Here is a 15,705-nt window from a genome sequence, read left to right as displayed (position 1 = left end):
GGAATTTATTCCTGGGATATGAGATTAAACATTTTTTTTTTTTTTTTAGTCAAAGCAGCTTCCATTTATTTAGTTTTGAAACACATTTTTCATGACTTAGCTTCCTAATAAAAAGCATTTTGCTCTTTGTATTAGGAAGCTAAAACTAAACATTTTAAAAGAAATGAACACAATTCACCACATTTAAATTATGAAGGAGAAAATTCCTACAATCACTAAACTTATAGTAATAATTAGATAAAATAGAACATTAATTGAAAATCAAGGACACTCTCTTAATCTAATAAAAGAAACCCCCTGTATTTAAACAAACTATAAAAACATACTTATGGATAAAATTTTGAAAACTTGCCCATGAGATCACGAATGAACAATTTTATACACACACACACACACCTGTCAGTGCAGGAGACACAAGAGACATGGTTCAATCCCTGGGTGGGGAAGATCCCTGGAGGAGGAAAAGGCTACCCACTCCAGTATTCTTTCCTGGAAAATTCCATGGACAGAGGAGCCTGGCAGGCTACAGTTCATGTAGTTGCAAAGAGTCAGACATGACTGAACACACACACACACACACACACACACACACACACGTATATATATACCTGAATCACTTTACTGTACAGTAGAAATTAATACAACATTGTAAATCAACTATACTTCTACACAACGAACTTTTTAAAAAAAGAACAAAACTGATAACCGATAACATCACTTTTATTTAACATTGTGTTAGAAGTCCGAGGCAGTACAGTAAGACAAATGTCTAACGATTGTAAGAGCATATAATTATGCTGTCAATATGTTTTTATGACATAATTATACATCTAGAAAATTCAAAAGAAACTATGGGAAACTAATAGAATCTAAAATGTGAATGTAGTAAGTTCATTGAATTTCTATATGATAGCCACAATTAGAAAATTACATATACACAATACCACTTAAATGACATTAAAATCATGATAAAGACTTGTGATGAAAGATGTGCATGCCCTCTATTCAAGCAACTATAAAATATTACTGAAGACACTTAAGATGTAGTCAATAACAATATACAATATTCTTTACAAGATGCATTATTGTAAAGATGATAGTTCTCCCTTCATTGATTTAATACAATCCCATAAGGAGTGCAGCAGCTCTTTTTGTGCAGATTGACAAGTTTGTTCAAAAAAGTGTAGTACATAGAAATACAAAGGGCCAGGACTAGCCACAGCAACCTCGAAGAAGAAATAAAAAACTTGGAGAACTGCACTATCAGTTGTGAAGACATATTCAAAAGCTAGTTATTAATTGTATAGTGTTACGTGTAAGAAATAGATGAATGAAATAAAGTAGTCTGAAGATAAATCTGCTCATTGCTGTTAATTTATTTGCATCAAAGATGCCAACTCAAAGTAGTGGGGGTAAGGATGAACTTCTAAATAAATGGTGCTAAACAACTGTACATCCATTGTACTTCCATATGGAAAAAAGAACTTTGAAACTTAGACCATTCACAAAACCCAACTGCAGGTTGATTGCAGATCATTAAAATTTAAAGGTGAGCCTGCAGGATCAGTTACAGGAGAGGAGTTGTGGTAGATGAAAGCCAGATGGCAAAGCCCTGAGAGATAAGAGAATGACACAGCGGGGCACACAGCATACAAGATCTGCGTTTTACAGGATTTTGAATTGTAGGAGAATCATAGAGCGGGAATTGGGAACTAATCATGAAACAGCATGAGAAAGGTCAAGAGAAAGGAAGGGATTAATGTAAAAGGGAAAGTTAGATAGATACATATTGGCTACCCTGCCCAGCATGCAGGATCTTAGATTCCCAATCGGGGATTGAACCCATGCCCCCTGCAGTGGTAGCTCAGAGTCCTAACCACTGGACCGCCAGGGAATTCCAAGAAGGGGATATATTTAATAAGTGAAGATAAAGGTCTTCAAGGTAGCAGAACTAGAAAAAGAGAATGAAAAGAGGTTTTTGGTCCTGAATTACTCTCAGATAAGAAAAGAGCACTACCACATTTACTGTTAATGATGTATGAATGACATCTTTTATAGTATGTCATAATATTTATTTTTTTCAGGTGGTTTGAACCTTTTGTCATGCAGTGGCTAGATGAAAATGAAGATGTGTCAATGGAGTTCCTACATGGAGCCCTGGGAAGAGACAAAAAAGATGGAGTGAGTTTAAATGACTTTCAGATTGCTTAATTTTGAGATTCATTCACACTGCTCACTTTTAAGCTAATGGGAATTATTAGGTTTATTGCTATTAATTAACATTTATTTTAATTCCCTAATTACCAAAATATAATTAAGACACAATTTTAAAGGCTAAGACCCCTAGGGAATTGCTTTAAAAAAAATCAATCACCCCTTTGCCCCAAGATTCTTTACTCCTTGAATTGGCCTGAATCTACAAGTTCAGTAGGCTTATACAAAGCTTCCCCATTGCTCTGGAACCTTTCCAGGATTCCAATATTAGGGACAGACACCCTCCCAATCCCTCTAGAGTAAATCAAATGTCTCAAGCCACAATCAGCTTGCTAAACCATCCTAATGCCTGTGGGGAATGAGAAATTGAAAAAAAAAACCACTCCCCCAATTCAATTAATAGTAACCTGCCTCATGATACTAGTTTTACTACACTTTTCAGAAAAGGGGATGAATGATTTTAAAATGAACAAGCATTTTCTCACTGGGAAATGAAAGCACATGATATAGGAGATTGAGTTGTTTTGAGAAATAATGGAGATTCTTTCCACAGTCCATCTAATATGCTTTGGGAATGGTTTCCTCTTCTCTCTTCTCAGTTCCAACAGACATCTGATCATGCGCTCTTCTCTTGCTCCGTGGTTGATGTCTTTGCTCAGCTTAATCAGAGCTTTGAGATTATTAAGAAACTGGAATGCCCCAATCCAGAAGCATTATCTCATTTAATGAGAAGATTCGCAAAGGTAAGTTAAATGGAATGAATCCTTTCTTCGCTGGGACAATGTGTGTGTGTATGTGTTAGTAACTCAGGTCATGTCACTCTTTGTGACCCCATGAACTGTAACCTACCAGGCTCCTCTGTCCATGGAAGTCTCCAGACAAGAGTACTGGAGTGGGTTGCCATTCCCTTCTCCAGGGCATCATCTCGAACCAGGAATCAAACCCAGGTCTTCTGCATTGCAGGTGGATTCTTTACCACTGAACCACCAGGGACTATGGCATGTTTTTATTTTCCTGCACAGAATCTGAAAAATGCTGTTATTTTATAGCATTAGTCTTGTCTGACCACTACCCCAATTCAGTTTTCTAATCCCAGCAATAAAAAGACTGTTTCAAGTTTGTCATCTGACTGTCTTTTTGCCCTTTTTTCTTAAATATAGATTTATCAACTTAAAAAATCAAGTTGCTATTCACATGAATGACTTAGTCATTTGTAATTGATGAGACGACTATGGGTGGACCAATTAATTTATATTTCAGCTTTGTAGCAGAGAATAAATCTTGGAATTTCATATTCAAATGGAAAGTGTTTTTTTTTTTTTTTAGCAGTAATACACTGTAGTACAAAATATGTTGAACTTGGATTAATGAAAATTGAGTTCTAATTTCAAATCAGCCAATAACTATAGTGTGAGCAGTTCCCTTGATTTTTATGAATAGGCTTTTGTTAGTTGATTTTGAGCAACCAGATTTCTCTGACCTCTTCCTCCTCTTATTGTCTAAGAAGGCTTATAAAGTACTTATTACTTTGCAAAAGTTTCAAGGGAAATATAAGAACTAAAAGATGCTGTCTCTGTCCTTCAGATCTCAAAGACAGACAGACAGGCAGACAGACAGACAGATGGGTAGAGAGATAATCAAGATCACTTGACATGAGCTAATTGGAAGGTGGCATAAAGAGGGATATTCATGAAGAGGGCCAATTCAATCTCAAGAACAGTGGAATCCACAATAAATTGAGCAGAAGGAAAACTAATGAGAACTAAAATAGACAAAGTTTCCCTGGGAAAAGAGAGCTCATTCAGCCTAAAAAGGTAATGTTAGAAAAGTATCACAAACCATGGGAATAGCAGTAACAAACAGATAGGAAAAGCTGAACTGGCATGTGAAGAACGGGGAGAAACAAGCTGGCAAAAAAGAAAAAACAAAAAAAGAAGTTCTAGGAGAGGCAAAGGTTGGGAGAGTGAAGATGTGTCCAGGTGTCCAGATCTTGAAAAGCTCTGCTTTCCAGGTTGAGAAGTTTAGATTTAATTTTCTGAACTATTTAAGAAGTAGTAAATATCTGGAGATTGTGAATCAGAGTTTTTGAATACAGAGATTTTCATTATCAGAGATTTTGAATACAACAAATGTAAGGATGGAGGGCAAGGACCTACCCAATCCTACACCTGATGGCCCTGTGGGTGGATAACAGTGGACGTCTTGGCTGTTTATTTGACAAGGGCTTACTCATCGCCTCATTTGCACACTTTACCAGCCACTTTCAGAGATTCAGTCATGAAGAACAGTCTCTGACTTTAGAAAACTTATCATGAGATGGCCAAATCTGTAGACAGCTGTGAAAAAATCAAATGCTATAATCAGGGTATCTCAGAGGTTAAAAAAGGTCGTGTGTGTGTGTGTGTGTGTGTGTAATTTTAAAAAATAAAGAAAGTCCAAAGCTCAGTGAACTTGTTTACAATATTTAAGATGTATTAATTTGGCAGGGTTGCCTTAAATAAAATACCACAGAATGGTGATGTAAACAGTAGAAATTAATTATCTCCCAGTTCTGGAAACTAATTCAAGATCAGAGTGTCATAATGTTTGCTTTCTTCTGAGGCCACTCTCTTGACTCCAGCAATTGACTACCTTAGTGCTTCTGGACTCAGTCCCTCCTCTGTGTACATACACCCCTTGTATTGTATTTCTGTGTGCGCTCCATTGCTCAGTCCTGTCTGACTCTTTGTGACCCCACAGATGATAGTCTTCCAGGCTCCTCTGTCCATGGAATTTTCCAGGCAAGAATATGGAGTGAGTTACCATTTGTTTCTATGTGTGTCTAAATTTTCTCTTCTTAGAAAGACACCAATCATATTGGATTAGAGCTCACATTATCGGCCTTATTTTAACTAACTGACTTCTTGAAAGATCCTTTCTCCAAATACATTCATATACTGAGATACTGGGAGTTGGTGTTTCAACAAATAAATTTCGAGGGTACACAATTCAGCCTATAAAGGATGTACATATTTACCATGCCACTGCTTTTAACCACAGATACAAACACAAAGGGAGATTACTTCATCTGCATTATCATAAAATGTCTAAGTTTGAGATCCTTTATGAATGCGAGGCATGAGTCACACCCTGTCATTGGCTCTGGTTCTTAGAAAAGTGTAAGTCTTGTTCACTGACAAATGGATTAGGAAAGGGCTTCAGCATCTTTATTAACTGTAGTAGGACAGTTAATTTATGCTGAGGTAACTAGTAAACCAAGAAAGTGTATGATTTAACGCAACAAAGACTGACTTCCTGCTCACCAAACTTCAGCCTTTGGTAAAAATAAATAAATAAATAAACAAAGCCAGATACACTAGTGAAAGTGGTAAGGACAGATTTTAATCAGTAGTAAACTACTGCAATGGGGGAGAGTCCAGACTGAGACAGACTGTTTAGATTTGTCCAGCCATCACTGGGTGTTTCAGAGGCAGAATGCAGGAACAGGGAGAGCACAAGTGGAGGCCCAAAGAGCAGAGGGGCTTGAGCCACGGGAAGCCCACCTGGTTTGCTAACTGGTACTTACTGAAGTTAGGCCCCTATCCTTCCACAGAAGGCTGGGAGACAGGACCCTATCTTCAGGTGCTGGCTAGAGTAAATGGTAAATCTTTTGGCAGCCTTGGGTTTTTTCAGGCAGGCACTTTAAGGGATGTGGGATCATCCAAGAGATGTGTCTTTGAACTCTTAAATATTTTGCTACTGTTTTGTTCAAGTCTCGATAAGCCAAGGTTAAGGCCCAGTTGAGAAGGGGACTCAGAGGAGCCTGGGCAGAGCTTGCTCAATAGAGAATCTTTGTCACCCTCCACTATTCTGTGACTCAGGACTTCTAGCTTGAGAGGTCCCACTAGAGAAAGAGCATAAGATCTATAGAGAGCTGTAGAACTACAGTTGGAATGTTAGGCTCGTGAGCAGGGAAAGTGGCTGAATTTCTTTAGTAAAAAATGAGGAGCCCATGAAGGTTTTTAGGCAGACAAGCAGCTGTCAACCTAAAATGTTGTAAAGTATTTGTCTGCCATGAAATACTTTGAACTCCAGTCTTTATATCTACTAACTAGGAAGACTAAGGTAACCTCCCACTTTTAGAGATAATAGTTAAAAATCATTTATTGCAACTTTCTTGAGCAGCTGATTCTAATTTCCCACTATGGGGAAATTTGCAGTGAATTGTGCAGGAGAATTATTCTAAAAAATTCTCGAAGTCTTTTCTTGACTAGCAGCTGTGTTTTGGATGACTGCCAAGAAAAGAATGAAATAGGGTCATTAGGGACAGTGTTTTTAAAAGTATGTCACATGCTATTTCTGAAACTGTAGTGGGAGCAGGATCAGATAAGAATTGCACATATTACAAAAGTAGAATTCACAGAGTAGTCAGGTTATGTAAGATGGGGACAAAGAAGCCCAGAGTGTAAGGGCTGTCTGAAGCAAGAGGAAAAGAATAGGCTGCATGTGTCACTGAGGAAAGGTGAGTTTTTATTGGCGCAGTAAATAATTTCAGTGAAATAAAGGCACTTTTAACCCATGGGCATTCAATACTAACCAGTTACTATCATAGGGAGATGAATTATCACAAGGAATGAAAAACATTTTCTAGGAAAGTAGAAATTGGCAACCTTCATGGAAAAATAAACTTTTATTAGCATGATTATTTTTTAAAAAATGGGACTCTGTGGTTAATCTAATTAGCTGTTTCACAGGAACTGCTGAAGTTTGTTTTATTTCATCAGCTGTGACCATTGGTCTTGAAAGCCCTATCCTTCTTAGGACTGGGATCCTTGTATCAAGAGATACTGAAATCCTATTACCTTTCTGGGACATAGACTGATTTAAACCATCCCCTGGAGGAAAGACACATTAATGATGTCTTCAGACATTTAAGAGGAGTTAGCACAGTCAACTGGATCTTAAAAACATGATTTGTTTTCACTAAAGCATATAAAAGACTGAATCAGGTACCAAACAAATCCTTTAAATTCCATAGCAGGTACATTCAGGAGCTGTGATGAGTGGGAAAATGGACACATAGTTGGAGAATATTCCTATGGCTGTCTTATGGCTCTTGACAAGTATGGGTACTTCAGTTTAAAGAACAGTGAAGTAATATTTTCAGTACTACTTAAAAACAAATCAACAAATGTTAATTGACTCCTAGCTAAGAGTTGTCAATATTATGGTGAATGAGACACACATATTCCTTGTGATCTGGGAACCTAATCCTAATTGTAAAAATAATAATGATAATTCATTGAGCACTACTATGTGCTAATCACTTTACATGTATTGTCTCACTTATTCTTTACAACCACCTCAAGAGATACATACAATTATTTTTCCTAATTTTAATATGACAAAACAAGCTCAGAAGGTTTAAACAATACAAAGACTAGATATGAATGGAACACTTTCATCCACCAATCTATATTACCTTCACATTCCAGTGTTATCAGAAATCAATTAGTAAGTTGAAGAACAAAATCTCACCATTCATGTTTTTCCTTTAAGCCAAACCTAGGCTTCCCTAGGGAATTCTGTCTTATGTTGGATACGTTAAAATACAATGTGTGAAGCACTAAAGTGGCATCACTAGTGCCATTTAACAAATACTGCAGTCTTCTTGTCCTCTATGTTGCTCTGATGATGTAAAGCTCCATGCATAAAATGTGACTGCAGAGATGCATTTGGTCCAGGGTTCTTGTCTTCCTGATTATAAGAGTATACTCCTAGATGTCCCTCCCAGTAGTACTGACAAGATATTTAGTCTACTTCTACAACCCACTCCAGTATTCTTGCCTGGGAAATCCCAGAAACAGAGGAGCCATGTGGGCTACAGTTGATGGGGTCACAAAGCGTCAGACATGACTTAGTGAGTAAACAATAACAAACCCCAGAATTGCTGACTCAGTAGACCTGGGACTGGACCACTGAATTTTTTTTTTAATTGATTTAATTTTTTTGACTTCACTAGGTCTTTGCTGCTTTGCAAGGCTTTCTCTCTAGCCGTGGTGAGCAGGGGCTACTCTTGGCTGCGGTGGCTTCTCCTGTTGCGGAGTGCAGGCTCTAGGAAACACGGGCTTCAGTGGTTGTGGCACATAGTCTTAGTCCTTTGCTGAAAGAATCTTCCCAGACCAGGGATGGAACCCATGTTCCCCACATTGTCAGGTGGACGCCTATCCACTGCGCCACCAGGGAAGTCCTCGGTCAAGGAATTTATTTATTTCCAACAAGTTCCTAGGTAATGCTTATGATGATGTTGGAAAAATGCTTAAGATAGATATGTCTTAACTAACTACAATAGACCCTTGAACAACATGGGTTTGAACTTTGGGAGTCCAGTTTTTAAATAGTAAACACTCCCGTACTATATGATGTGTAGTTAGTTGAATCCAGGGATATGGATGAACTGTGAATACAGGTGGCTCAGACAGTAAAGGATCCACTGCACTGCAGGAGACCCAGGTTCAATCCCTGGGTTGAGAAGATCCCTTGGAGAAGGGAATGACTCTCCATCCAGTATTCTTGCCTGGAGAATTAGACAGAGGAGCCTGGCAGGTTATAGTCCATGGGGTGTCAAGGAGTTGGACATGACTGAGCACCTAACACTTACACTGTAAGCTACAAGTCAGTTTTTCACTGTGCAGAGAGTTGGTGTCCCTAACCCGCTGGTTGTTCAAGGTTCAGCTGTATTCACTAGTATTAAGAAATGACTGATAGTGATTTTTCTTTGTTGAATAAATTAGAATGACACTGAAGTTGCCCCTGAAATGTACATGAACACCTTTAAGTATACTTTGTATATGTACAAATAAATGGGTATTGTTACAGCCAGTGTACCGCAATTCTATGAGCACAAGGCCTTAAACCACATTGTACATGACAAAGCCCTTTTCCCTTAATGCAACCTATCCTGACTTGCAAACCTCCGGCATTTGTAGGTTATTACACGTCAGATCCTAGGATCAGTTGCCTCCCAGCTGGAATTCAAGGGAATGTCTTCATAATTCCTATGAAGCAGAGGCAAGAATTAGACCATGTGGAGACACTGAGAATAATCCAAAATGGCCATCTGGATTCCCTTGCCCAAACTAAATCTTGAACACATGATAGTCTGAGATGCAATAAGCTCCTAAAGGCAGGCTTCTGTTGGTTTTTAATTTCACAATATAGTGAGTTGATTCCTGCAGTTGACACTGTCCTAAGAACCTGTAAACTGAGAGTAGTGTTCATATGTATGAGTAAATCAGCACTCATTAGGTAAGTCCCAAAGTAATTTTCAACATGAAGTCTAAAATAAAATTTGAACAGATGCATTTAGAAAATACTTTAGTCTGATCCACCACCTGTTTTCCTAGATTTGTTAGTCTACTTCTTGATAAGATGTTATATTTTCCAAAGCCAACTTTTCTATTTTAATTGATGCATGTTTCACTTTTGGTGGCTCAGTTGGTAAAGAATCTGCCTGAAGTGCTGGAGACCTGGGTTCTATCCCTGGGTTGGGAAGATGCCCTGAAGAAGGGAATGGCAATCTACTCTAGTATTTTTGCCTGGAAAATTCTAAGGACAGCAGACCCTGGCAGGCTACTGTCCATAGGGTCGCAAAGAATTGGACATGACTGAGCAACAATGCTTTCTTTTCTTTCCATGAGCTATTGGTTTTCTTTCTGCTTGTTAGCCCTAATTTCAGGTTTTAGGTTTTCATTGTGATGTTTAAAGTCTATAAGATGGGTTCATAGTCACGTTCTGTGATTTCAGGTCTACAAATTCTACATCTCTCCTTCAGCTTAATTCCTTGGACTGTCACCCCAAGTTGATTTTGAGTCACAAAGAAAATTCAGAAGAATGTGTTGCACATAAAAAAGCTTTTGTGTCTTTGCTTTTCTATGAAGAGATGACCTCTATTTACCACTCTTGTAGCTTTCTCTCTTCTAAGAAAATCATGTCCACTTTGGACTTAAAATAATTAAAACTCTGTAGGTAATAGCAGTAGCCTGCAAACACAACAAAATATCTGTTTAAGTAATTAAAACAAAATGCAACTAACGACATTTGTTCATTTTTCCTTTTTTTGCCTAGTTAATGGAAGCAGAGGGCATCCTTAGGCTCAGTAAGAGTTATTAGATAGAGAAGGAAAATGTGGAATTAGGATTAAAAAGGCCAAGGAGGGGAAGATTAGACAGTATTTATAGCAAATATTGCATCAATAAATAACTTACTATATTAATGGTAAATTAATAGATACTGTGATGGAACAAAAGCTGAAATTTTGGTCTTAAGAGGTGTTCTTTGTTATTAGTAAGGCTCTGTATCATTGAAAATATTCATTGCTAAGTGACACATATGGATATGTTCTGACCCCACTCATAATTCAGGAATATTGTAGAAGGTTTAAAAAAGAACCACCACAAGGAATTTTGCCATGGTAGAGGTGTGTGTGTGGTGTGGTATGTTGGGGTGAAGGGGAGATGGCAACCAGAAATCATGCCAGATAATGAAAGCATGAAGTGTCAATTATTCAGAAAGAGAAAAAAGTCATTGGGGGCATTAGATAATAAGTGGCCAAGCAAAGAGCAGGTACCACCAAACAGTATGCCTCCTGAGTCTTAAGTTAGAAATAAATCATTTAGTGATGGAGCTGGTTGTGTTAAAATAGAATGGATGTGTGTGGACTATCTTCCAAATGTACCCAGAAATATTACAAATTGTCATGTAAATATAAGTTTGAAATCCTTCTTTTGGCAGAGGTATAGATTTAGTCAGTACTATGGCCCTTGTTTATGGGATCGCAAAGAGTCAGACATGACTGAGCGACTGAACTGAACTGAACTAATGGCCCTTGTTTGGCTTCCTAGGTCAGTGATTAAAAGAATTTGCCTGCTACTGCAGGAGACTCCAGTTCCATTCCTGGGTTGGGAAGATCCCCTGGAGAAGGAAATGGCAACCCACTCCAGTATTCTTGCCTGGGAAATCCCAGGGACAAAGGAGCCTGGTGGACTACAGTCCGTGAGATCACGGAGAGTCAGAAATGACTGAGCAACTGGGCACACATGTGACCCTTTTCGTCTGAAAAAGTCTTTGAAGTTTTCTGATTGACATAACCTGGATTGTGTGAGTTTGTAGGGATAGATACATATGTAGATATCTATGTACCTGTAAAGTTTTACTTACCTGAGTAAATGTCACACTTTTTTTCCTAGACCATCAATAAAGTACTACTTCAGTATGCTGCAATTGTATCAAGTGATTTCAGTTCATACTGTGATAAGGAAAATGTGGTAAGTAAAAATGTCTCTATTCTCAAATAGCCCTCAATTGAGAACTGATATAAGTAAGCAAGGGAACCTGTTTTCTTTCTGTTTTCATATACATGATAAAAATAGAGATCTCAGGAGACTGTTAGAAAGCTTTCTAGTAGTCCTGAACCGGTATAAAATAGAATTCAGAGGAAGGTTGAGAGCATCTCAATGCCAGTCAGCTTGTGGTTTTCCATTGCAATGAGTAAGACTCATAAAAACAGTTGAAAACCCACGTCATTATAAACACTGGAGCTGGGACCTAGGGGTTAAAAAGTTCAATGTTCACACCAAATAATGTAGTTTTGGCATCAATACCAAAATTAGTATAATTTATTCTTTTAGTTTTCAAATAAATTGAAAAGAATAGTTAAAGTAAGGAGTGATACTGATCTATACTCTGAATTATTAACTTACCCTCTTATTTTTTGGATGATTGACAAATGTTGATAACATCTAAAGCCAATATTACAGATTAATGAAAGGAATAAAGAGAAGTAAGATAAACCAAAAGTAATTTGGAATATAATCCATGTTATTTTATGGTGGAAGGTAAAATCTTTCTATTCACCAGAATAATTTTAGGAGAAACATGTTGGTAACATTATAAGAATTTTTTAAAACACTTAAAAATATTTTAAAAGTCAGTACTAGATTTTTCAAGAGAAAAATCAGGGGTTATTTTCCTCTGTCAAAAAATCAGTTCCTACTATCCAGCAAATCTTAAAGAGAATTCTTGCTGAAAACTCATTGACCTCTTGCTGACAGCTCATTAAGTCAGCCCTAATGGTTCTTGAGGGTACCAGAAGATTCTTCTTTCCCTTAAGTGAAAATGCTGCCCAGAAATTTTATTGAAATGCCTGGATGTGTCAGCAGCGATTTCTAATTGCCATTGATTACAAATATTCGAATAGACAAGATAGAGTAATTATTTATTGAAAGCATCTAATTATAATTAAATTTATAATACAGCTGAAAAGTAATATGTTGAAAATCAAAACAGTGCCAGATAATTTCAGAAAAGATTCTGACTTCTTTGGTATCAAAAATTGAAGACTTTGAAAGGTAGCTATGAATTATCCAGGCCAATTCCTGTCATTCAGAAAGGAAAAATAGCTTTAAAAAGCCCCTGTAGACTTCTATTTTATGTTTTGACATTTATAGTTTATTTTATTTTTTAATATGAAAAATATAAATCAGCATATCATCCTCTGTATTTTTCTTTATATTCTATATTTTTCAAAATGAAATTTTTATAAAGAAAGTAAATCATTGAAATATGATAGCACACAAGCTTGCTTTTTTTTTTTAATTACTGATGTCTTGACCAGTCTTAGACTCTCATTTAAATGCCAAGTGTTATTTTAGCTTTTCTGCAAAAGGATATCAGTCAGCTACTTAGTTTAAGCTTTCAGCTAAGATAGATTGAAGGAGTGCTTTTGCACATTTGTGTGTGTAAGTGTCACTGTTGTTACAGATATAAATTTTTAAATATCTTTAAATATCAAGAACATTTAAAGTTAATTTTTGTTTTCTCTGTATACTTATGACAATATTCCCATTTTATCTGCAAATAGCACTAGAAACTTTTAAAGAGAGACGCCTGAGAGATGACCGTGATATTTGCTTTCCCAGGGGCTCAGAATTAAAGATGACAGTTAAACAAAATATCTGTGGCAGAATAATTTTTTTTCCTTCTGTGACATTTTAAATTTGGAATGGGTCACAAGGTTTTAATCCATTCTTCCATATTCCACATTATAGCAAAGGAATATTATCTAAATCAGAATTACTTGATTTATTTTTAAAATCTTTTTCAATTCAGAAACATAATTTGGTGGGATCTTAAAAAATACAACCAACTAGTGAAATCAGGTTAATGTTCCCTTTACTGTGGGTATTTTAGTTGTTTATTTGTTGTTCATTTACTAGAGAAGTAAGTAAAAGCTGTTCCCTGATTAAGGTAGAGTTGTGTAATTCAATTCTCAGGAGTGATTTGATAAACTGATTCAATAAAATTGAAATTTGAACATGTCAAGGTCAGCAGAACCTTAATCAAAGAGGAATGTCTCATATTTATTTTTATCTCCCTCTGGATAACTGCATCTCTTTTTTTTATATGTAGCCTTACTCAGGTCAATAGCAATCTATGCCAAGTGAGCCCAATTGTCTTTGTTCATTTTGCTTCTTAGTAGCTCTTTTCCATTGGAAATTATTTCATTAAGAAGGCCTGGAGTTGGTTTAATGTGTAAAACTAGCACTAAAGTCCTATTATGTATGTCAAAAAAAGAGATATGCTTGAATGCTAATATCAAATAATCAGAGTCTACCCAGATAACTTAGAACCATGGAAAGCAGGATGATATAACCTTCACACATAGAGTCTTCCTGCTTCTCATTAAAAGCTGTGCTCTTCCTTAGTTCTTTCCCCTCTGCAATGAAAAAGGAAAAAAAAAAAAAAAAAACAATGACCCCGTCCCCTAGTGGATAAAGCTCTTTTGGTTCAGTTTGTTGACACTGGGTCAAGAATCTGAAATCCTGAAAATCTGATCATATATGCTACAGATAGGACTAGACTTGGATCCAGAGACTCTCAACTGGCAATCCAAATCAGTTTGTGGAATACTGTGATTCAGCTTACTGAACAGAATCTATAAATCTGTGTTATAAAAATAAAATATTTAAGTGCCTGAAATTAAGAGAATAGAAGTTCTAAATTTTTTTTGTAAATTCAAGTTAGGATGTGGTCACTTTAAGAGTCAAGTAGAAAGTTCTTCAAAGGTGTGTAATGTGGTTGAAACAATGATAAAAATCTCCCCGCTGATGAGCACTAACACCTCTCTGATGTCCTGGAAGTCCTTTGCAGGTTGCTCTCTGATTCGTTATTGGCTCATTTCCCAGCACCTTGGAAGGCATATCCATTTTCCTTTCTTTGACTCTTTTCTTCCCCTGATATGCTGGTTCTTCAGAATCAGCATGTAGCAAATGTTAAGTTATTCCATAACTATGCTGAATTCTGTTATAAATTAATTTCAACCATTCTGAGGACACATCTAGCCCTTTCACAAAGCTTTACATCTTTATGTTATTGTTATATCTCTGCCTCCTTGAAAAGAAGTCAAGGAACATTTTTAAAGCATGTATTATGTGTGAGGCTCTATGCAGCACTCTGGAAGAGAAAGCAGAAAAAGACACAGTGGTGCATATAGTGCTTTTAAGGTCAGCTGGAAAGACAGTCAAAAGCAACTCAGTTGTGAAGTTAAATAAAACAAATGTCAAGTGAGTGACAAAAGGATACAATCTGGGAAAATGAAGGCCCTAACCTGAATGATAGATGTGACTCAAATAGGAAAAGAGGTTTAAGTGAAAGGCCCACAAGCTAAGCCAAGCCACCACGCCTGGAAAGCACAGGCGTTCGGTGGGGAAGAAGCCTCTTGCAGCTGCGAGTTCATCATAATATAGGAGAGGGAGATGAGAAGAAAAACATGGCTTGGAGCTGTATAACTAAGGGCCTTCAATACCAGAGTGTGGACTTTAGCGATAGTAAGAATTTATTAAAGGTTTTTGAAAGGGTTGTTTTTGTTTGTTTGTTTGTTTTCATTTTTGAAACTTAGATGATGTTTTAGCTTTTGAAACAATGAAACAACAGGATAGTTTAAACTAGTTTGTTTTTCTTAAAGTAAATCTTTTTAAAAAATATGAATTTGGTTAATTTTGAAGTATAAAATGCTACATTGCTAAGAGTAAATCAATTCTAGTAATAAGTCTCCAATGGTTTACTAAGTACAATATTAAATTCCATTGCCCAAAGTGGCTATATATTCCCTCTTCTATGATTAACTATTTAAAAAGTACAATCTTAAAGTGGCATAATTGTTCTATTTGCCAAATAGAATAGGATTTCAGTGATAGCTATAGATTATTACATTGAAGGCCAACCCATTCAGTAATTTAATGAATTTCTTGTTTTGCTTGTTTTATTTAAAGCCCTGTATATTGATGAACAATATTCAACAATTGCGGGTTCAGCTGGAAAAAATGTTTGAATCCATGGGAGGAAAAGAGGTAAGTATATTTGTATGCCTACAGTTGCTAAATATCTCCTTAGAGATCATTAGCAGCATATATTTCTTTGCTACAGAAAGTGACATAATCAAGTTTTTACATG

General features: G+C 36.6%; 1 protein-coding gene across 3 annotated transcripts in view; it reads left to right on the top strand.

Moving 5' to 3' along the window:
• The window catches only part of UNC13C (unc-13 homolog C), a 655,668-nt gene that overhangs the window by 535,108 nt on the left and 104,855 nt on the right, over positions 1 to 15,705 (top strand). For all 3 annotated transcript variants that reach the window (XM_070469257.1, XM_070469256.1, XM_070469255.1), the window contains 4 exons: positions 2,085 to 2,181; positions 2,814 to 2,957; positions 11,442 to 11,519; positions 15,525 to 15,602. In XM_070469257.1, coding sequence (XP_070325358.1) covers positions 2,085 to 2,181; positions 2,814 to 2,957; positions 11,442 to 11,519; positions 15,525 to 15,602 — 397 coding nt within the window. The remainder of the gene's footprint in view (positions 1 to 2,084; positions 2,182 to 2,813; positions 2,958 to 11,441; positions 11,520 to 15,524; positions 15,603 to 15,705) is intronic.

This window comes from Odocoileus virginianus, chromosome 6, assembly GCF_023699985.2.
Source record: "Odocoileus virginianus isolate 20LAN1187 ecotype Illinois chromosome 6, Ovbor_1.2, whole genome shotgun sequence".
Taxonomy (NCBI): domain Eukaryota; kingdom Metazoa; phylum Chordata; class Mammalia; order Artiodactyla; family Cervidae; genus Odocoileus; species Odocoileus virginianus.
The sequence above is the reverse complement of the archived record's forward strand: the minus strand, read 5'-3'. Positions and strand labels throughout refer to the sequence as shown.